We start from the raw sequence: 21,852 nt of genomic DNA, 5'->3' as shown, positions 1-21,852 counted from the left end.
TAGATGTTCCCTTTAGAAAGCTGTGCAGAAAGGGGACCGGAGAGTGAGACGCCAGTGGTGGGTGTGGGGGGGGAGGTGGGCCATCAGTTCCTTCTGGGGTGTGTTGACCTTGAGGGCCTGTCGGGAAGTCATGCGGGGGTGTCCTGGGGGCAGCCAGCCTGGGACTGAGGAGAAGGCTCAGCTGGAGCCTGCCATCTGGAAGCTGTCAGAATAGAGGGACGCTGAGCCCCAGGCGTCCCGGGACGGGAAGGGCCTGAGGAAGACATGTCTAGTATCTGCTTTTAACTCTCGTCATAGATGTGGGTGGTTTTCAGAAAATTTAGAAGAGGAAGCCACACAAGTGAAACACTTCTGTGCGTGGGCTTTTTTTTTTCCCCCTAGAACTTGGAGGAAAGAGTCCTCTCTGGCTCACGGAGTCCCAGAGTTCCACACGGCCGCAGTTAGGGAACCCCCGGCCTACTATAAGGGGGTGGTAACACAGGAAGCTGGACGTCCCCGTGGAATCCAGGAAGACGGAGCCCGGAGGAAGCACATGTCCCCACTGGTCCAGGAGCGGTTGAGGCGGTAAGCTTGAGCGCACCAGGTGCCCGCCGTCCATCTCTTGCAAAGGAGCTCAGTCCCAGGGTCACTCCAGGCCTTTCTGTGGCTCACGGCGCTCTCCCTGCGAGTCTGCTCGTTGCTGGGTTTCCCAGGGGTTGCTGGGAAACCAGCATCTCCAGTCTGCTTAGGAAGCTTCCAGTCCTGGGGCTCCAGCAGATCAGCGCCAGTTTCCGGAGCCTCCAAGCTGACTTGGGCCCTGGGGACCAGGGCACTTGTTGAACAGGACCGTGGTCCTCTACCCTGCCTCTCGTCAGCAGCGCCGCAATGCTGAGGGGTTCTGGGGACGGTGATCTCGGGGCCGTATGCAGGGAATGTACGCAGGGGAGGAAGCAGTCATGAGCGTAAAATGGGGGGGCATGAAGCCCTCGAACCATCATCTTGAATCTGCCATTTAATCGTCCCTCTGTTTCCCGTTCCCTGTGATTCCCCCCGCCCCCGCTCCGCATTCACACGTACTGCAAAACGATACCGCTGCGTGTAACTTACGCACTTGGGTCCAGAAGGCCGCATGTGACTTTGTGGACCATCACACGTTACCGGGAAGCACAAATCTGGGTGAGCATCTGAACCTCCGCGGTCCGCCCGGCCCACATCACCGGGGGGGGGGGGGAGGGGGGCGCTGGGGTGTGGGGTGTGTGTAGGTGGGGACAGTTCTCAAGAACAGAAAGCACCACTCACCCTTGAAGAGCCTGCCGGGTGTGATGTAGTAACCTGCACACGGGAGCACTCAGCCGGAGCACTCGGTCGGATCTCCCACCCACGGCCCTGGGTGTGGCAGCTGGGTGGGCCCATGGGGCCCAGCCGGGGATGAGAGCCTGGGTATTCTGCAGAGTCCAACACCAAGAGCTGGAATCGCTTAGAACCGAACAAGAGAAGGGGAGGCGGGTGGGTGGGGGTCAAGAATGGGGTGCTTTGTCACGAGTGGGAGCCACGGAACCCCAGGGGCACCCCTCAACAGTAGCTGGAGGCCTACTAGCTCCGGGTCTCCAGGGCAGAGCTGCGGCCCCTTTCCTCTGGGAGGTCATGTGGCCGCCGATGCCTCTCCGTCGAAGGCTCAGGAAATGTTTATTTTACATGGCTGCGCCACATTACCGCCGGCTCTGAGGATCCCGTTACTGAGGGGCTTCCGTTCTCGATTGGCATACAATCCTCCGCGTGAACCCTCCTCGGCTCGCCGGAAAGGAGAAACGGGTGTTTCAGAAGTGATGCTTCTCCATATTTGCGGGGATTTCGACATCATCATAATCATCTAGAGGCTCGATGTAGCTCGGGATGGAGAGGGTCTTATTTCTGACCTTATTGACCAGCGAGTATGTGGCCGGTGGCTGGCTCGGGGTGTCCTGTGGGACTAGAGCACACGAAAAGGTCCTTGCAGGCCAAGCTGCTGTGTGTTTTCATATATATATAAAAAGACAGAGACAGTGCAAGTGGGGGAGGGACAGAGAATCCCAAACAGGCTCCGTGCTGCCAGTGCAAAGCCGTATGCGGGGCTTGAACTCACGACACCGTGAGATCATGACCTGAGCCGAAACCAGGAGTCGGACGCTCAACTGGCTGAACCACGCAGGCGCCCCCATATGTATTTTTGACTCAGTGACTCAGCATGATTTTCATGGGCTTGGGTGGTCTGGCTACTTCTGGTGGACCAGCTCCCCATTTGATGGGGGACACTGTTGTACAGACAGGACACCGTCTCAGGATCAGCCGAGTGGGTGAATGGCAGACGGCAGTCAGACGCCCTGGCTCCCACGTCCCCCTGCCTGAGCCCGCACGACACAGAAAACGCAAAGCAGAAGTGCAGACGGCACGCTGACCCGAGCCAGTCCCCGAATGAGCACGGTCATGGGAGACCCTCATTCTCACGAGGAAGTGATACGAAGCTTATTTCCTTTTTGGCACATCCCTCACAGTGACTTAGTGTTTTCCAGAACATTCCATGATTGCTCGGGCACGAATCTCTGCTCAGAAGGAAGGGGACAGCGGGGTTTGCAAAAGGTAGAATGAGTGAAGAGGGAACACGTAGCAAAAGCCCCAAGGTGGCCGCGGGAAGGAAGATGAAACGGCAGCTAGACCTCAGACCCTCAGATGGGGTCGCCGCGGCCTCTGCCGCGACTCTGTCTTTCCCAAGAGGACCTGAGAAGAAGACCGCCGTCATTCCCTGCACAGCCCCGCGGGGAGACCCAAGTTCACATCCAGGCTCCAGCAGTCACTCGCTGTGTCGCCTTGGGTGAGACACTGAACTTCTGTGTCTCAGTGTCCCCATCTGTCAAAGGGGAATAATAAATGTGCCTGCCTCGTAGTGCCGTTGAGAGGCCGACAGGAGATCGTGCCTGTGAAGTGCGTCACACGGGCCCGGACACACGGGGGCTGCCCCATACATGTAAGCTATTATGTGTCCATTCGGTCAAGACCTGAATTGTCTCCTAACCTCCAGGCACCGTTCTTAGTGGCCGGTAAACCGTGGTGAGGAAGACGAGAGGCTCCTGTTTCCTGGAGTTTCTGTTCCAGGGTAGGAGAGAGATCTTAAGCACACGAGCAGCAGGTAAGTAAGACGAGGTTGGGTAACTGCCTTCACGTTTCGAAAGGAAAGTTAGCGGGCTCACTTTAGAGAGGGCGGACGGCAGTGGCCGCGTGGCAGTGGGGAGGATAAAGGACACCACCACATGGGCAGCTGGAGGAAGAACATTCCGGTCAAGGGAACCAGGCAGGGATTTTCTGATGCAAAGTGGGGGAGTCCTGGTGACACCCCCCAAGTTCCTTCTTACTCGTGCTCCGAGCTGGGATTTGAATATGAACATACACCTTGACCATCAGGAGCTTTGCTATTTGCTCTGCCCCCTTTTTAATTGATTTGTCTCTTTCAATTTTTTTTAAACAGTTCTTATTTATTTTTGAGAGACAGAGACAGAGCATAAGCAGGGGAGAGGCAGAGAGAGAGGGAGACCCAGAATCGGAAGCAGGCTCCAGGCTCCGAGCTGTCAGCACAGAGCCCGACGCGGGGCTCGAACCCACGAACCGTGAGATTGTGATCTGAGCCGAAGTCGGGCCCTTAACCGACTGAGCCACCCAGGCGCCCCTGAGCTAAGACATTTAGATGAATTTGTTACCCTGCCCTGAATGTCACCAGCAGCAGATACTTACGGGTGTGTTCTGGGAAGAGCAAACCCCTGGGCGGCAGAGGGGGTAACTGAACTGGTGATTCATTAAGAACATTCCTGGCAAGACAGAAAGAGGAGGAGTCAGGTTGTGGTTTTGAGCGTGTCCGTCAGCCTACGAAAGGAAAACATCAGAAAACGGATGAACATTGAAACCTTCATTCCTAAAAGCTGGAGGCACTCCGTCCTTCTCTAGGTGTCGTACCCGTTTGTAAAGAAACTGTTTCCTCCAGCCCCGGGAACAGCTGGATTTGAGGGAAGGAAGGGACTTCGCTTGGAGCGCGTCCTCCTGGAATCCCCGGAGCTGGAGAGGGCAGGGGTGGGGGGAGGTAAGTAGCAGGTGTGTTTTCATTTGCAAGATACACGTGTTCCTAACACTAACGGCACACACGGGGACGCACACAGCACGTGACTGCGTGTTCGGTGCATCCTGCTGAGATGCCTGCATGTGGCCACCAGGTGACACACACGAGAACGTTCGTGGCAGCGTGAACCCCAAGCTGGACCCTACCCGAATGCGCATCGGCCGCGGAGTGGATAAATTCATGAGGACGAACCGTCTGCAACCACGCACAATGACGTGCACAGAAACGTTGACCAACAGGAGCCAGACCCTAGATAACGTGTGCTGGCTGATTCTATTGCTTGAATTTTTTTTGAGTTTATTTGTTTATTTTGAGAGAGACAGAGTCAGCATGAGCAGGGGAGGGGCAGAGAGAGAGAGGGAGAGAGAGAGAGAATCCCAAGCAGATTCCTCACTGTCAGTGCAGAGCCCGATGCGGGACCTGAACTCACCAACCACGAGATTGTGACCTGAGCCAAAACCGAGAGTCAGATGCTTAAGCAACTGAGCCAGCCAGGCGCCCCTGGCTGATTCCATTTCCAGAAAGCATGAAAACAAGAAGAAACTAGGCTTTCCTATTTCTGGGAGTGGCTATCTTTGGGGTATGGTGGCTGGAATGGGATATGAGTCACTGAGGAACTGGTGATTCTGTTTCTTGATCTGGGCACTGGCTACCTGGGTCTGTCCAGTTTGTGGAAATTCACTGAGTCCTGCTTGACTTTGTACACCTTTCTGCATTCGTATCATACTTTGGTAAGAAGGTCCAGCAAAGAGAGACCACGGGGGAGCCTCTTGGCCTAGACCCACGATCCCCTCCATGTGCTCTGACCTCCAAACTGGAAGCGATTGTTCTCAGCCAAATTTTGGGCCCCTGTATGTGGTTGAGCGCCGCTGGGGGTGCGTAAGCCTGTTGGGATACGTGGACAAGGGTCTGTGTGGCAAGAGCTCCATTAGTGGCCTCTGTCCACCCCTCGTGGCTGCTCCCAGGAGAGGAGGGAAGTTGATCTGCCTTTGGGAAGAACCTTCTTCTCCCACTGTCTCCTCCAGAGCCAGCCTGATTGCAGAAAACACACATTGTGCTCGAGTCTGTGCTGTTCAGAGAAAGGGGCTGCCCCGCACGGGTGACCTGAGGCTCTCCAGGCCGCGCCCTGCATCGGAAAGTTTGCCTGGCTTTGAACTAGCAAATGCCCTTGCCGGTGGATAAGAGCCCCATTGTGCCACGCCGGGTTTATTCTCATTAAAGGCAATATTTTGTTACTTACCTGTGTGACACATTTGTCTTACTCCTCAAGGGGGTCAGAATCGGTGGGGAAGAGGTCTATTATTTGCTGGATCCACAACAAAAGTCACTCTAGGAAAGTACAAATTTGGGGGCGCCTGGGTGGCTCGGTCAGTTAAGCATTCGACTTCAGCTCAGGTCATGATCTCATAGTTGATGGGATCGAGCCCTACATCAGTCTCTGCGCTGACAGCTCAGAGCCTGGAGCCTGCTTCGGATTCTGTGTCTCCCCCTCTCTCTGCTCCTCCCCCACTTGCTCAAAAATAAATAAACATTAAAAAAAAATAAAAAAAGAAAAGCACAGATTTTGTTTCAGACACCGCATTACATTCCAAAGAAAGGACTGGACCTTGAGCAGCACCTGGCCCTTAACCTCTCAGCTCTCGGATTATCTTTCCTGATGGTAGTGTCTGTGTATACCTGGGCCTGGGTTCAGCTAGATGGTCTTTGCTAACAAGGTGACTGCTGGTGAATGCCTGCTTGTGTTTGCCTGGGGCCCCAGGTCATGCGGTATATCAGCTTGGCCTCCAAAAGGGCCTGGGGATTGAGTAGCTAAAGCGGGTCGTGTGGGCGCTCTGTTGCCTGTGTGACTGACCCCCCAGGAAAAACCCTCGGTGACTCTCTCTGGCGATGCTTTGCATGTGGTGCCGCACATCCATGCTGGGAGAATGAAGCACGGTGCACCAGCAGAAGACTCCTGGAAGCTTCCGCTTGGTTGCCCCTGGGGCTCCACCCTGTATGTGCTTTCCCTTTGCAGAGTTGACTCTGTACCCTTCTATGGTAATAACCCGTAACCATGACCGTTGTAGCTTTCCCGGGTCCTGTGAGCCCTTCTCGTGAATCGTCAAGCCTAAAGGTGATCTTGGGGACTCCCGACACAGCAATCATAGAAGCTCCAAACAGATCACAAAATGCAAAAGTAAGGCCAATGGCATAGTTTCGTTAGGCACACAGCCTCGAGAGGACTACACTGGTGGGCCATCGAAAGGAAAGGAGGGTAGGGGTGCCTGGCTGGCTCAGTTGGTGGAGCCTACAACTCTTGATCTCAGGGTTGTGAGTTGGAGTCCCACCCCGGGTGCAGAGATTACTTAAAATCTTGAGGGAAAGAAAAGGAAGGAAGGAGGGAAGGGGGGAGAGAGAGAGAGGAGAGAGAGGGAGAGAAAGAAGGAGGAAAGAGAAAGAAATAGAAAGAAGGAAGGAGGGAAGGGGGAGAGAGAGGGAGAGAAAGAAAGAAGAAGAAAGACAAAGAAAAGGAAGGAAGGAAAGAAAGAAAAGAAAGGGTAGACCTAACCGCGAGGGGTGGGCCCAGCACACACAGCCTGACCTGTGACCTCTACCAAACTAGACCAGACAAAGACAACCGGGAGAGCAGAGCCCCGGAAGGTGCCCTGCAGCCCCAAAGCTCCAGACCCCTCCCCGGAGGGCGGGGCATTGGCAGACAAGCCGGCTCCCGGGCTGCGCAGGTGCAGTGGGCTCCTCCCCAAAAGAGACGCGCAGGTGCACGGGCGCACGTGACCAGGCGGCTCTCAAAGCTGCATCTTGCGTGGGGCGGGGCTGTACTTACTCATACGTCTTCTCTTCGTCACTTTGCCCTCTTCCCAAGGGCTTGGCAACGTCCCACCTCTTGCCTAAGGGACCAAATAGGCATTAATGATCATCTGGGAAGAATCGGCACAAGGTGTGACTGTTAGAAGTCCGGAGACACCGGGCGTGTGCAGGGCAGGTGGGGGAGGAACCACCGGGGAGAAAGACTTCGGGGCACAGGACTGGCGGGCGGTGGAGACTGGCTTGGACGTGGGCCTTCTGACCACAAGCCCTTGCCCAGGCCGCCCGGCGCGGGGCCCTGCTTGTCTCCTTGTCACCTCGTGCACCCCTGGCTTTCAGAAACATCCCTGGGACGGGTAACCAACTGTGTGCTTGGGAGGAAGCGAGAGGAAGACAGGGGAAGCAGTTTGCAACCGGGCCGTGCTAGACGAACACGTCATTGTTCATTTTTTAACCTCCGTGGTAATAGTGGTGGCTTAAGGTCCAAGAGAACGGGCCAGGTTTTGTTCAGGGTGCTACTTCGTCTGTGTCCAACATTTCAAGAAGGCAGATGGACAGAGGACTATAGGAGGCAGAATATACTCTTTGTGTTAAAAACACAAAACAAAACAAAACAAAACAAAAAACCCACCACCGCAAAAAGGGGCGCCTGGGTGGGTCAATCAAGTAAACATTCGACTTTGGCTCAGGTCGTGATCTCAGGGTTCAGGAGTTCAAGCCCTGGGTCGGGCTCTGTGCTGACAGCTCAGAGCCTGGAGCCTGCTTCAGATTCTATGGCTCCCTCTCTCTCTGCCCTACCCCACTCGTTCATTCTCTCTCTCTCTCTCCAAAATAAACATTAAAGAAATTTGTTTTTTAATCTATAAAACAACACAAAAACAACTGCTTACCATCAAGGGGTTGAGGGCAGAGAACATTGGACAGGAAGGCCAGTGGACCCAAGTTCTGGTCCCAACTCGGGCACCAAGTCCTGTGAGGCCTCAGTCAAGCCTCTTCCTCTCTCTGAACCTTAACTTTCTTATCTCTCAAACAGATGGACGAGGATGACAAGGTCTCACTCCTTGTGGAGCCCGGACCTTTCGGCGACTGGCGAGCAGGGTTCTGAGGCTGTCCCAGATGCCGTGGCAGGTCAGTGCCTTGGTGGCTGAGGGTAGCCTGCCCACACTGCCCTGGGGGATTGGTGCATTCACCATCCCTGGGTCACAGGGACGGTGGGAGATGGACGGCAAAGTGGAAACCCCCTTGGAGATGATGTTAAGTTAGTGGAAAGCCTCCACAAAGGTGGAGGGTGCCAAGAACCTGGGGCCAAGGCAGCTGTTGTTCTGGGAGATTCAGAGTCTGACCTTAGAGAAGGCGATGGTGGTGGCCAGCGTGTCCATCGTGGACCGAGCCCATATTTCATGCCTCAAAAGTCTTTTTTTGGTTTTTTTAGAAAACTGCTTTGTTGGGGAATGATTGACCCAGAAAAGGCTGTGCGTATCCGGTGTATACAACACGCGTACCACTCGATGTGCTTGGAGCTGAGACAGCCTCTGACATCCTCTGGACTCGTGCTGTCTTCTGAGTCCCAAAGGTGAGAGCAGGGCCACGATGGAGAGAGAAAGCCGTGGAGCAGTGTGTGGCTTCTCACAGGTTCTGCCCTCACCCACACCCTGGGGGCCCCAAGAGTTCCTGAAGATTAGTTAGCCTCCCTCCCTTCGCCATGCAGATGGGGAAACCGAGGCCCAGACATGCAAGTTAGTGGCAGGGCTAGGCTCAGACCCAGAATACACGATTCTTTTTTTTTTTTTAATTTTTTTTTTCAACGTTTTTTTATTTATTTTTGGGACAGAGAGAGACAGAGCATGAACGGGGGACGGGCAGAGAGAGAGGGAGACACAGAATCGGAAACAGGCTCCAGGCTCTGAGCCATCAGCCCAGAGCCCGACGCGGGGCTCGAACTCACGGACCGCGAGATCGTGACCTGGCTGAAGTCGGACGCTTAACCGACTACGCCACCCAGGCGCCCCCAGAATACACGATTCTTAATCCAAAACTCAGCCTATTCAGGCCCAGAACTACGCTTTCTGCCCTGAAGAAGCCCTAATGCCCGGATGACCACCCCAGCCCTCCCCGCCCTCCACCTGCCCAGGTGAGACCGCCATTACCTTGTCTAAACAGCTGTCTACAGGCACAGTACAGGATGAGGGCCAGGCTCACGGACACAGTGAAGATGGCCACAGCTAGGATGATCCAGAAATTGTCCCTCAACCAATCCATCGCGATGGGACCCTGAGAAGAACGGAGACAGAGGAATATGAGACGCGAACGAGGCGTCTGGGGGGGGGGGGGGCGTTGTCTACCACGTTTTGGGGATACCTCTGCTTAGGGGTCAGGCAGGTGATGGCTTAGACGAACCCTGCCCATCAGCAACTGGGAGCCCTCAGGCGAGGCCCTTAATCTCCTCCGAACTCTGTGCGTCCTCATGTGTGGCACGGGAGTGACCCGTCTGCCACTCCCCAGGGGAGCCACGCGCATGGAGATGAGAGATGTACGGAGGAGGCCGACACATCGCTCTGTCTTCGGTCGTCAAACGGGCAGGGGAGTAACGCCATTGAAAGCAATAACTAATTGCATCACTTTTATATCCAGGGGGCAGCACAGACTTAAACCCCTGCTGTTTTTGGCGTGGGGGGGGGGTTAGAAATATACCTTGATGGGTTTCTCCGAGGGAGGAGTGGGTCAGAAGGGGGAAGGTGAATGCAAAGTTAGTCCATGGGGAAAAGTAACAGGAATTTGGGGGCTGGAAGCTGGCCAGCTCGGGAAGCAAGCAGAGAAGTCTGGCAGGAGCAGATCTTAAGTGTTCTCAAGACAGAAAAGAGTGACGTTGGCTGTGGTGGCGGGCATTTCGCGATACAGTGAAACCTTGGATTGCGAGTACCTTGTTCTGCGAGCATTCCACAAGATGAGCTAATGTTTCTAATATGCTTTAAAAAAATTTTTTTAATGTTTATTTATTTTTGAGAGAGAGACAGACTGCGAGCGGGGGAGGGGTAGAGGGAGAGGGAGACCCAGAATCCGAAGCAGGCTCCAGGCTCTGAGCTGTCAGCACAGAGCCCGACGCGGGGCTCGAACTCACGAACCGTGAGATCATGACCTGAGCCGAAGTCAGACGTTTAACCGGCTGAGCCCCTCAGGTGCCCCTCCGTTATTTCTCATGGGGAAATTTGCTTTGATACACAATTCCTACGGATTACAAGCGTGTTTCCAGAACGAATTATGCTCTCAAACCAAAGTTTTACCATATACGAGTGTATCCAGTCAACACGTTGTGCATTTTAAACTTCCACGGTGTTATTAAGTCAATTATACCTCAATGACGCTGGGGAAGAAAGAGAGGGAAAAAAAGCCAACGGTAAGAGTGCAGAAAGTCTGAGGCTTGTTAGAAAGTCCCCGTGGGAGGATGTCTAGTAGTTCCGTGGGACAGTTGTGACTAATGTTCAGTCTGAAGCTGTTGCCTGTACCGTGTTGGAACTCAATTGCACAATAAAAGCTTGTAAGAGCAGAGCCTGGGGACTAATGGCATGTGCGCTGTGGTTTCCCAACCAGGGATGACGTACAGGCAAGTAGGACAGACAGCAGGTGCCAGGCCCCAGGCGATTGTGGGATGGACTCGTCGGAGGAGCCTCCAGGAATGCAGGGGCTTTGCGGGAGGAGCAGGGCTCCCCTCATCCAGAGCGTGGGTGCTTTGCCTGTTCGTTTGGCTACTAAAGTAAAACGTGATCCTTGAGACCTGGCATATTCTGGGTGTGTGAGAATCAACTTCCTGTGTCATCACTTAGCCAGTGGAAACTCACGCATGTATTTTCATGTACAGCCCTTTCCAATTCGTGCTTTTGAGTGACATTAGTATTAACGATATAAACAGGGACCCAGGCAGAGGAACAGGGACAAGGTTAGGGCTGCTAAGGCCATTGTTCCTACAAAACCATCGGACTTGGCTTACTATTTATTAGTTATTTATTTATAATTAAAACATTTTTTATTGTTTATTCATTTTTGAGAGACAGAGACAGAGCGTGAGCAAGGCAGGGGCAGAGAGAGCAGGAGACACAGAATCCGAAGCAGGCTCCAGGCTCCAAGCCGTCAGCACAGAGCCCGACGTGGGGCCCGAACCCACGAACCGTGAGATCATGACCTGAGCCGAAGTCTGATGCTTGACCGACTGAGCCACCCAGGTGCCCGTTGGGTTACTATTTAAACACGTGTTTGTATTACTGGCAGAGTGTCCTCATTTATTACATTGTTCTATCATAATTTGGATTTTCAGTTCCAAGCTTCGTTTCTTTGGTGAAGGTTGGCTTGATCAAACACGTTTTTGGCTATTCATCAGGTTACATGGCGCAAAACCAAGCGTGTGTGACTTGTACACGCGTCATTCTGCAGCTTTTTGGCTCAACTTTCCGCTCAGCGTCATTTATCCACGGTGATAGATGTGCTGGGGATTCTCTCTTCTTTTTTTTTTTTTTAATTTTTTTTCAACGTTTTTAAATTTATTTTTGGGACAGAGAGAGACAGAGCATGAACGGGGGAGGGGCAGAGAGAGAGGGAGACACAGCATCGGAAACAGGCTCCAGGCTCCGAGCCGTCAGCCCAGAGCCCGACGCGGGGCTCGAACTCACGGACCGCGAGATCGTGACCTGGCTGAAGTCGGACGCTTAACCGACTGCGCCACCCAGGCGCCCCTGGGGATTCTCTCTTCAAAGACAGAAGTGTCGGCCAGCCAGGTAGCCCACCCCAGGTGTGCACTCAGCAGAGGCTGTGCTGTGGATCACCTTTTCAGGATGCACAGAAGAGAGCAACAGAGGCACACGAAGAAGGGGGCAAAGGGAAAGCGTGGAGACTGGAGGCTTGGCTCTCAGGAGGACCCTGTGACATGTGGTTTTGCAGGGCCCGGTGAGGCCACAGGGCACTGGACTTAAGAGAATGCCACATATCTGAGGGTGGACTCTTTGTTTAATACACGTAATTGGGGGGCGCCTGGGTGGCGCAGTCGGTTAGGCGTCCAACTTCAGCCAGGTCACGATCTCACGGTCCGTGAGTTCGAGCCCCGCGTTGGGCTCTGGGCTGACGGCTCGGAGCCTGGAGCCTGTTTCAGATTCTGTGTCTCTCTCTCTCTCTGCCCCTCCCCCGTTCATGCTCTCCCTCTCTGTCCCAAAAATAAATAAACGTTGAAAAAAAAATTTTTTTAATACACGTAATTGGAACCTGACCTTCTTTAGCTCTGAGGGTGGAAGGAAGGAAGGAAGGAAGGAAGGATGAAGGGAGTAAGAAGGGAGGAAGGAAGGAGGAAGGAAGGAAGAAGGAAGGAAGGAGGAAAGAAGAAGGAAGGAGGAAGGAAGGATGAAGGGAGTAAGAAGGAAGGAGGAAGGAAGGAAGGAGGAAGAAAGAAAGGAAGGATGAAGGGAGGAAGAAGGGAGGAAGGAGGAAGGAAGCAAGGAGGAAAGAAGTAAGGAGGAAGGAAGGAGGAAGGAAGGAAGGACGGAAAGAAGGAAGGAAGCAAGGATGCAGGGAGTAAGAAGGGGGGAAGGAAGGAAGGATGGACAAACAGATGGAGGAACAGATAGAATATTCTCCCCCCCATTTTCTCATTCTCTCTTCTCATACTCAAATGTGCATCTCCTTGTTCTTTTGTCTAGTTTGTCCTCCATATTTTCTACCTTTTCTTTTTTCTTAATCTTGAAGGATTTCTCCAAAAAGCAACTAAACATACTCTTTAGGGCTATAAAAGTAAACCCCAGGGCACAAGAGTTCAAAGCTGTTGCATCCGAGAGCACAACAGGGTGGGAGGATGGACGTGGGGAGACGGGGGGCTGCAATTTTCTGCCGTGAATCCTCCGAATCACTTGATTTTTATTTTTTTATTTTATTATTATTTTCTTTTTTGATTTTTAAAACTATGTGTATTTACTGGGACGCCTGGGTGGCTCAGTTGGTTGAGTGTCCGACTTTGGCTCTCGGTTCAGGAGTTCGAGCCGCACATCGGGTTCTCTGCCGTCAGCCTGTCAGCACAGAGCCCATTTCAGATCCTCTGTCCCCCTCTCTCTGCCCCTCCCCTGCTTGCCCTCTCCCCAGAAAGTAAATATTAAAAAAAAAAAAAACCTGTGTATTTACTTTAATAAAAATTAAAAAAAAAAAAAACAACCCAGTCAATTAACTGTCTAGTGTAGCTCCCATGAAAAGCTACTCCTCCGATTTCAAGTTCAAAGAAGTTTCCTTCTCCTCAGTTCCCTGGAGAAGCAGGGAAGAAGGATGATGTCAGAAAAGTGAAACCTGGGTCACTTTTGAGAACCACACAGTGGATGCATATCTTGCGGTATCTTGCAAACGTGTGGCATGGCTTTGCTTTGCTAGCCGATGTTTCTTCCTTTTTTTTTTTTAATGTTTATTTATTTTTGAAGGAGAGAGAGACAGAGTGCAAGCAGGGGAGGGGCAGAGAGAGAGGGAGACCCAGAATCCAAAGCAGCTCCAGGCTCCGAGCCGTCAGCACAGAGCCCGACGTGGGGCTCGAACCCACGAACCAGAAGATTATGCCTGAGCCAAAGTCGGATGCTCAACCGACTGAGCCCCCCAGGCGCCTTGCCAGCAGATGTTTGGAATGTGTTCCGCTTTCATCTGTCCGCTAACTGTGTCCTTGAGCGGCCTGCCCAAGGTCACCCGGCAGGAAGGAGGCTGAATGCTCTCCCTCTAGGTGCCAGTCCTTCCTTGCTGGTGTCCGTACGATGCCCTGAGTCATCGGCGACAGGCCCAGCGGGGTTCGGGACGCCTTCCTTTAAGGAGCACAGCCATGGCGGTGAGACGGTGGGGGCCACGGGACTCCCCAGGATGAAGGACCGGGGCCCACAAGTGGGAATAAAAGTCCCAGGTTCCCCCACAGCCCAGGGCCTGACAAACAGCACTGCTCTGAGACGCCTTCTCCGCAGAACCCAGACGAGCTTGTCTTTCTGGGACAGGGCGGCTGAGTGAGAATGGTCCCGAGAGAACCCCGTCCTGTCCCCGCTGGGTGTCCTCTGGGCCCCAGGCCGCTCAGTGGCTGTGGTGCTGCCCGAGAGCGGACACGGACGGGCTCTGGGCAGCGACGGCGGGGATCCAGCCCGCGGGGAGCGGGTGCAGGTGGCCGGCGGGACCGAGCTCACGCCCCGCAAAGTGTGGGAGCTGAAGGCCACCTGTGTCGGCCGCCTGGAGGGGACCGTGGGGCGCAGGGCTCCCCGGAGCTGAAGCGCGGGGCCCAGGGCGTCGGCCATCAGCCCGCAGACGCTGCGGGGCCTCTCAAGGGACCTCTCGGGCCGGGCGTGGAGTCTCCACCCCAAACCACAAAGTACCTCAGCAGGAAAGGCCACTGGTGGGAGACTCCCCATGGAGAAACGTCTGTCTGGCTGTCCTCAGCGCAGGGTGGGGTGCAGGGGTGCGGAGGCGGCCCCCACCCCTTCCTCCACTCACTCCCACTGGGGCAAAGTGAGCAGCTTTGAGTCAGAAACCGAAGCTTTGCAATGAGCCACGTTTTACGAACTGTGCTCAGCAATCGAAAGTAACTTAAAAGTTTTGGAATTGGACTAAAGCGTCTTTGGGGTGGCCGCCCCCCCACTGGGGCAAGAGGGGAGCCCCCCGGGCAGGGGCAGGAGCACAAGGGCATACAACAGCAGGAGTGCGGGGCCTGTCACGAGTCCCCGATGCCACCATCACGGAGCTAGAAATCCAAGCGTGGGCAGGGCTGTGTCCACCCCCAGGATGTGCCGCTTCCTGGTTCTGTGGGCTTCTAGAGGCCACTCGTGCTCCTGGCTCGTGGCCTCTTCCTCCGTCTCCGAACCCCGCAGGGTGGTTCCTCCGTAGCCACGTCTCCCTCTGAGCTCCTCCCCCCCCTCCTCCTGCACGCAGACGAGGATGACCCGGACCACCCCAGCTGTCTGTCTGCCCCGTGTCAGAGACTCCGATTTAACTGGCCTGCGGGGCCTGTGGGGCCTGGCCCTTGGGGGGTTTGTTTCTTTGTTGTAATAAAAATTTCCAGATGAGTCTAATACAAGGCGGGCCGAGGTTGAGAACCGGTGATCTACACGTTATCTCTTAATCCTGATGATGACCTTCCCCGAGTGGGTGGTGTTAGTTATCACGCTTCGTTTGCAGGTGAACAACTAGAACTCGGAGAGGTTAAGCAATTTGCTCAAGGTAACACAGCCAGCAAGGGACTAACGTAGGATTTCAGCTCAGGGCAGTCTGACGCCAGGTCGTGTGGTCATTTTACCCCATGAGGCTGCCGCCAAGCTGGTAAATGTTTCTTTTCATAACAGAACTGAAAGCGGAACCCTCGTTCAAGAGCTTCCAGCACTGGCAAGACCTCAGCCTTCAGCCGTGCCCTGTTCGGCGTAATTACAACCGCGGTAGGAAAATGCGTCTCAGAAAAGTCACCCTCACCGTGTGCTACCCGGTGCCCTACGCGCCCCTCTCATTTAATCCCCTGCACGGCGGCTTGTGGTTACCACCCCATTTTACAGATAAGACCATGGGAGCTCAGAGATCGCAACTAAGCCAGTGAGCGGGAAAACCAGAAACCAAACCCAGGTCTTTGGGACTCCAGGACCCTAACTCGCGACCCCCAAACGGGGGCTCTGGGAAATGTGTGAAAGCACAGATGCCAGTCCCAGGCCCCTTCTCTGCCCCCAGTTCTGATCTGTAGGTCCAGTGTTGGACTCGGGATCAGCATTTTTAACAAGCGCTCCAGTGGTGGGGGGCGGGGGGGCTCAGCCTCCGGGTGGGACGTCCATCGGGCCAGTTGGTAGAGCCCCCCCAGCTGGGGCAGGTGAGGAAGCCCCACAGTCAGAGGCGGTAGCAGCACTGGTGGGAGAGGGAAAGGCACCAAAAAAGCCCCCGAACCAAATGCCCGAGATGCTTCTCGTAATGCCCCAAATTCCATCATCGACAAGTCACTTCTCTGCCAAGTTCCCCGCTCTCCCCACTTCCTCTCCATTCAAACTCATTTATTTGCCTGGGTGTGCCAGACTCTGAGGAAGAGAAACTGATTTTTACTAGGGTGTGAATGACTTCCTTGGGTCCTCAGGGCACTGTGTTCCTTTCTTGAATTCCCTCAGGCATTGGCCAGAGCTGGGGCATCCTAGGATCTTGTCCAGAGTCCTCAGAGGATATAACCGAATGCGATTTAGGAACAAAGACCGTCTTATCCAGGCTTCCTCCTCCTGCTAGTCACCCCCCCACCCATCTCAGTGCTCTTTGCTCCCTCTTCCCCTTTCTCCTTAGTCATCCTGCCCTCAGGACAGACTCTGAATCTCATTCACACTGTGACCTCCTTTACTGATAACAGTTTAAGTGTGTGTGTGTGGGGGGGAGGTGCTCCACCATCAGAATGATGAAAACCCAGAAGGCAAGAGAAGCTGGGACACTGAGGCCGAGGAAAGGTTGCCTCGTCCAGGGCTGGGTGCTGGGCAGAGGCGGGGGGGGGGGGGGGTGCGGGGGAGGCAGACCCGTGCGTGAGCCCACGTCCCGTGACTCCGGCGGGTTACCGGACGTTTGTTCCCGGCGGTCCACACTGGCGAGTCAGCTCCGCCACCCAGAGCGGGGCCCATCTCTCTGCCACTGTCTCCGTCACCTGGAACGCAGTAGGCGCTCCGTGCGGGTCTGCGAGCTGATGAACGTGACTGGCGCCTCTCTCCCGGCCCTACAGGTGCGCTCCGCCTCCGATGATGCAGGCGGGAGGGCGGTTTGGGGTCTGCCTCCTAACCGTCCAGCCGCCTGGCCTGGCCTGGCCTCGCCACCCGCCACCGGCCGCGGGCATCGGGCGCTGGCCCGGGAAGCCGAGACCCTGCCTGCCTGCGCGCGGGTGTCTCTGCTTTCCTCCCATGACGCACATCCTCGCCCTCGCCGCGGGGGAGGCACTGAGCCCAGGCACCCACCCGGCCCCGGCTCTCACTTCCCCAAAAGGCATTTCCAGGGAGTCGGCGACAGAAGTCCCAGTCCAACCCCCGCTGGGAATTCTGGAGACTGGCTTGATTCCACACTCGCTTCTTCCTGGGGTCTTTACTTTCGTGTTTTTTTTTTTTTTTAACCAAATTCTGTAGCGTAAGAAATAGCTTACGACATGACAGCCATGCATACGTCCACACGCAGGACACATCTCCCGAAACGTCTCTCTGACCCCTGAGGAGCTCCAGCATTTTCGCCCCTAATCCAGCCTCACTCATGAAAAAAGTATTGGGTGTGAGGCCCTGTGTTTCTTTCAAGACCCACGCTTCTGGTCAAGTCCTGCGTGATTGAAAAACTCGACTTTTTCTCACGAGAAAGGAATGATCTGAAGTAGTCGTGAGTCCCAAAAGATGGGGAGAACGTGTGTGTGGGGGGGGGGCGGAGGGATGGGGTTCTAGGAGGCTGGAGAGGCTTCGGGGAAGTTTCCGTGGGACGACGCAGGTCGCACGCAGCTCCGCGGGAGGATGGGGCCCCACCCCTTGCTCGCTCGCTGCCTGGAGTTAGGGCTTCCAGGCTAATCCCCTTCGCCGAGGCCAGCCCTGCCCGAGACCACGAGGCCGTGGGGCACCTGCTGGGTCTCAAAGACTCAGTGTGGGGGCGCCTGGGTGGCTCAGTGGGTTGGATGTTCGACTCTTGATATGGCCCAGGTCATGATCTCATAGAGCATGAGATCAAGCCCCACGTCGGGCTCTGTGCTCACAGCGTGGAGGCTGCTTGGGATTCCCCATCCTCCCCCTCTCTCTGCCCCTCCCCTGCTCTCTCTCTTCCAAAATAAATAAACATAAAAAGAAAAATGCTTAGTGTGGAAGGAAGAACATAAAAGATCTCATTAATAAACATTTATATGGATTACATGCGGGAAGGATATTTTTGATGTGTTGGGTTCAGTGCAATGTGTTATTAAAATTAACTTCAGCCTTCTTCCCCCTTTCTTTTAATTCTTCTCCCTCCTGCCCCGCTCACACTCGGATTCTTAGCACCTGGGGGTGTCGTGTCATACGCACTGACCCCAGCCCAAGACAAGTAAAACCGTGTACCGACAGAACAGAATTCGACAGAGGAATGGGAAAACAGGCTGGGATGTTCACGCAGTGAGACCCCATTCAGAAACGTAAAATGTGGATTCCCAATGCCCAGGACAGCACAGATGATGAGTCCTGGACGCAGGAAATGAAAGAGGCAAGGTGTAGACTGCTGCCCAACGTGTTGACTGTGCATCTAAGACAGACACGTTTCCCTGGTGTTAATTATACCTCATTAAACAATTTCAAGAAAGAATGAGCCGTGCAGCCCTTGGGCCGGGCTCGTGTCCCGCGGGTTTCGTAACAGGACTCGACCCTGTTCATTCGTTCTCACCCATCATAGTGGGTCGCTCCACTGACATATCTTTCTGCCCGGACTTAGAAACTACACCTGGGGCGCCTGGGTGGCTCAGTCCGTTAAGCCTCCAACTTCGGCTCAGGTCATGATCTCAGGTTTGTGGGTTTGAGCCCCGCATTGGGCTCTGTGCTGACAGCTTTAGGTTCTGTGTCTCCCCCTCTCTCTGCTCCTCCCCCACGCATGTTCTGTCTCTCTCAAAAACAAACATTAAAAAAAATTTAAAAAAAAGAAACTACGTCTATATGCAAGCAAAAATTAAAAATGGTGAAGGGGTGCCAGGTGGCTCAGTCGGTGAAGCATCCGACTCTTGATTTCAGCTCAGGTCATGGTCTCACGGTCGTGGGATCGAGCCCCACGTTGGGCTCTGTGCGGAGCATGAAGCCTGCTTGGGATTCTCTGTCCCCTTCTCTCTCTGCCCCTCCCTGGCTCCCACTCTCAGTCTCTCTCTCTCAAAAAAAAAAAAAAAAAAAAATCATAAACCTTGTTCTGGCGCAGCTGTGGTGAAACAGATCCTTCCATGTGACCACTGACAGTATATATAGATTTTGTTACAAGTTTTTAAGGGGCACCTGGCTGGCTCAGTCGGTGGACCGTGTGACTCTTGACCTCGGGGTTGTGAGTTCGAGCCCCACGTTGGGTGTCGAGTCCGCTTCAATAAACAAATGAATGAACTTACCAAAAAAAAAAAAAAGGCTTGTGCGGGGGAGCAAACCGTGACAACACACAGACATCTCCTCTGATTCCATAATATCATTTCTAGGAATCCAGCCTCACCAGTAATGCAAAGGAAGTAAAATTTAAATGCAGAACTATGTTGGCTTTGGCGCAAATAAGCAGGGAACAGGCAGCGTGGGAGAAAATTGCACGAGGGCCCCTCGATGGGCTCGGATGAAGCAGTCAAGCAGTGGGGAGAAAACCCCGGGAAAAGCAGCCCGGGGGGAGCTTCAGGGCGCCCCCCTTCGCCAGAAAAGCCACACGCAGCCCGTGCGGACAGCCCAGCCAGCCACCTGTGCTCAGGTCGCCCGCGCGTGTGGCCGGAGTCTGCCGGCACAAAGCACAGAGACCCCATCTCGGTTCTGTACCGAGGGAAAGACTCCTTTTCACCTCTGCCACCCAGCCTCCCTGTGAAGCGTGAACGGAACACGTTTTCCAGACCTCACGCATCACGTCTTTCAAGAGCTCTGCTCCCCTTCCTGAACAGGTGGCTTTTCGGGCGTCTCCGCGGCGTTCTATGTGTTGTGTCTGACTTCCGCAGAACCTTCCGGAATTGCGGAGTACTCGGGCTTCCTGAGTTATCCCGGGACGTCTGCAACCCAGAAGTCCTTCCTTGGGTCCAACCAAATTGTCTCGCGCCCCTGCTGGCTTTCTTGCTTGTTTGGTTCTGAGAGTGTGGGGGGCCCCCTGGAGCCCTGTCACCTGGTGGCTGTCTGGCAACGGCACTGGTGTGGTCAGTGGGTGGGGGTGACGGCAGCGAGGCCCGAATTTCCTCTCTACCTTGTGTTCACGTCAAAACGAGACAACGGTAATGTTTCACAGTGTCTACGCCTAGGAAAAAAACTAGAAGGCCAGACGCGAGGCTCCGCCACGGCTTTTCCCAAGTGGCGGAATGTGGGGCCATTGTTCCCCTATTTCTCTGGAGTTTTCCAGTTTTTCGAGGGCAGGAGGGGTGGAGGGAAGGGTCCTAAAGTGTAACAAGAAGTGGGGCGCCTGTGGGGGGCTCAGTGGGGGAAGCGTCCGACTTCGGCTCAGGTCACGATCTCACGGTCTGTGAGTTCGGGCCCCGCGTCGGGCTCCGGGCTGACGGCTCGGAGCCCGGAGCCTGCTTCGGATTCTGTGTCTCCCTCTCTCTCTGTTCCTCCCCTGCTCTCTCTCTCAAAAGTAAATAAAGATAAAACAAAAAACAATTAAAAACAAAACAGGAAGCCCCAGGCCTTGTCCTTACCACGCTCAGGGCGCGGGAGTGGTTCTCAGGACCAGTGATGCGAGACAAGATAGAGCTGGAAATACCACGGGGAGGCCTCGGAGGTCATTTCCCAGCGGGCAGCGGCCGTTCACCAGATGGGGATCTGACCCCGGGGCGCAGCCGAGCTCGACCCGCGGCCACCACGGGCACACACAGGATGCCTTACAGATCGCTGGACACGAGAGACGCGGGCACAGAGATGCCAAGGCTGCGGGAGTTCTAGTTTTTCCTGCCAGAGTCCCAAGATGCAGCTCGAGATCTGCCTTGTCACCCCCTCGCCCACCCCGTCCCCGACGCAGACCCATTCGGGTCTTGTCGCTTATCAGGCACCGAAAGTCGCCGTCAGAATCCAGAGAGGGGGAACCACCTGTGTACCGTTTATGCGTCTCTGTCCCCGTCCGGGTGTCATTTCAACCCGATAGGCAGGTTCCCCCGCCCCAACATACCCCCGGGAAAGGGAGGCGCAGACGGGTGCAGGGATCTGAGGTCCCCCAGCCCGTGAGGGGCAGAGGGGACCCTCCGAGCCCAGCCTCAGACTGAGCTGCAACCCCAGCCCTCGCCAGGCGGTCGCTCGGGTGCCCCAAGCCCAGATGCTTACCTGGGTGGCGAGCGTGTCCATCTGTGAGCGGCTGAGGGGACAGCAGGGGCCCGAGTGTGGTGGCTCAGGCACAGCTGGGGAGAGGCCTTCCTCGCCCACAGGCTTCCCGCCCACCCCGGAGCAGTGAGCCCCAGCCAGACCACACTTCCCCTTCCTGCTCAGCCCTCGGGTGGGGGAGGCCCCGGCGCCCGCACGGCAGGCAGCCCACCCCCTTCCAGGGAAGCTGGTCCCGACGCTTCCAGGGGACACGATCGCTTCCTGCGAGGCCCCGCCGAGGACCGACCTGGTCGTGGGGGGTCAAGCCCGGGGGCAGGCTGGGCAGTGTGGCTGGGGCGGTCGCGGGGTCCCCGCACACCAGCCTGTCCGAGCGAGCATTCCCGGCTGCGGCAGCCTGGCCAGGGGCCCCAGAAAAGCGAGGACGCTGGTTCCCACCCCGAGACACCCCCGGCGAGCTTCCCGTGGGACGGACGCTGGAGGACACTGTGGCCAAGCCTGGGGCTGCCGGCCAGCTTCTGTGGGGAGGCCAGGAGCCTGCTGCTCTGGGCCCCGGGCCCCGCTGGCCGTCCCGGCAGGGCCGGGTCCCCGTCAGCACGGGGACAGTTGCCAGGGGCGCCCACGACCCCGGGGCGGGCAGCCGACCAACCATTTTGTTGACCTGACCCTTCTCGCTGAAACAAACAGCCTGGCGGTAAAAATAGCCACCCTGGTGCGCTGCGTCTGCCCGGCTGCCCGTGACCGTGACGGTACCCTGGGCTTTCTGGCAAACGCTTACCCGCCGGCTTTCAGGAAACAAGATTCCTGATCTGCACGGTTTGCGAGTTTCCAGGATTTGGACAGTTGCCGCTCTGGCCGCTTTCCAGCCGCCCCCAGGACGGTCCCCGGCTCGGCCTGGGTGGGGGCTGTTCCGCATCTCCACTGGCCTGGCGGCCGTCACCCGCGCCTTTCAGCTCTGGGAGGTTACAGCCTGAGTCAGCTCCG

At 55.4% G+C, this 21,852-nt stretch overlaps 1 protein-coding gene and 1 long non-coding RNA gene across 5 annotated transcripts; one reads left to right on the top strand and one right to left on the bottom strand.

The window, feature by feature from the left end:
• Positions 1-1,796: 1,796 nt before the first annotated feature.
• On the bottom strand, positions 1,797-21,445 carry SCIMP (SLP adaptor and CSK interacting membrane protein). Its single transcript, XM_015069450.3, has 5 exons — positions 20,875-21,445; positions 9,070-9,193; positions 6,942-7,005; positions 3,742-3,815; positions 1,797-1,948 (listed from the first exon to the last, which is right to left on the bottom strand). The coding sequence occupies exons 1-5, from the start codon at positions 20,893-20,895 to the stop codon at positions 1,797-1,799; spliced, it is 435 nt and encodes a 144-aa protein (XP_014924936.3). The 5' UTR covers positions 20,896-21,445.
• Positions 1,951-18,745, top strand: LOC106972469 (uncharacterized). 4 transcript variants are annotated; one of them, XR_003416597.2, is made up of 5 exons: positions 1,951-3,142; positions 7,956-8,050; positions 8,355-8,495; positions 15,247-15,336; positions 17,911-18,745. It is a non-coding gene; the product is annotated as an uncharacterized LOC106972469 (long non-coding RNA). The 4 variants fall into 4 exon arrangements; XR_003416598.2 differs by lacking the exon at positions 17,911-18,745 and having other exon boundaries at positions 1,951-2,937; positions 3,035-3,142; positions 15,247-17,012; XR_008294431.1 differs by lacking the exon at positions 17,911-18,745 and adding an exon at positions 16,211-17,012.
• Positions 21,446-21,852: the final 407 nt, after the last annotated feature.

Source organism: Acinonyx jubatus, chromosome E1 (assembly GCF_027475565.1).
Source record: "Acinonyx jubatus isolate Ajub_Pintada_27869175 chromosome E1, VMU_Ajub_asm_v1.0, whole genome shotgun sequence".
Taxonomy (NCBI): domain Eukaryota; kingdom Metazoa; phylum Chordata; class Mammalia; order Carnivora; family Felidae; genus Acinonyx; species Acinonyx jubatus.
This window is presented reverse-complemented; position numbering and strand designations above follow the sequence as displayed.

Bases quoted from the DNA above. Each gene is read 5' to 3' on its own strand.
- SCIMP (XM_015069450.3), bottom strand. From the start codon at position 20,895: ATGGACACGCTCGCCACCCAG. The intron at 9,194-20,874 runs GTAAGCATCTGG...CGTTCTTCTCAG, and splicing joins TGGACACGCTCGCCACCCAG to GGTCCCATCGCGATGGATTG. The intron at 1,949-3,741 runs GTAAGTATCTGC...CGTGTGCTCTAG, and splicing joins GCTCTTCCCAGAACACACCC to TCCCACAGGACACCCCGAGC.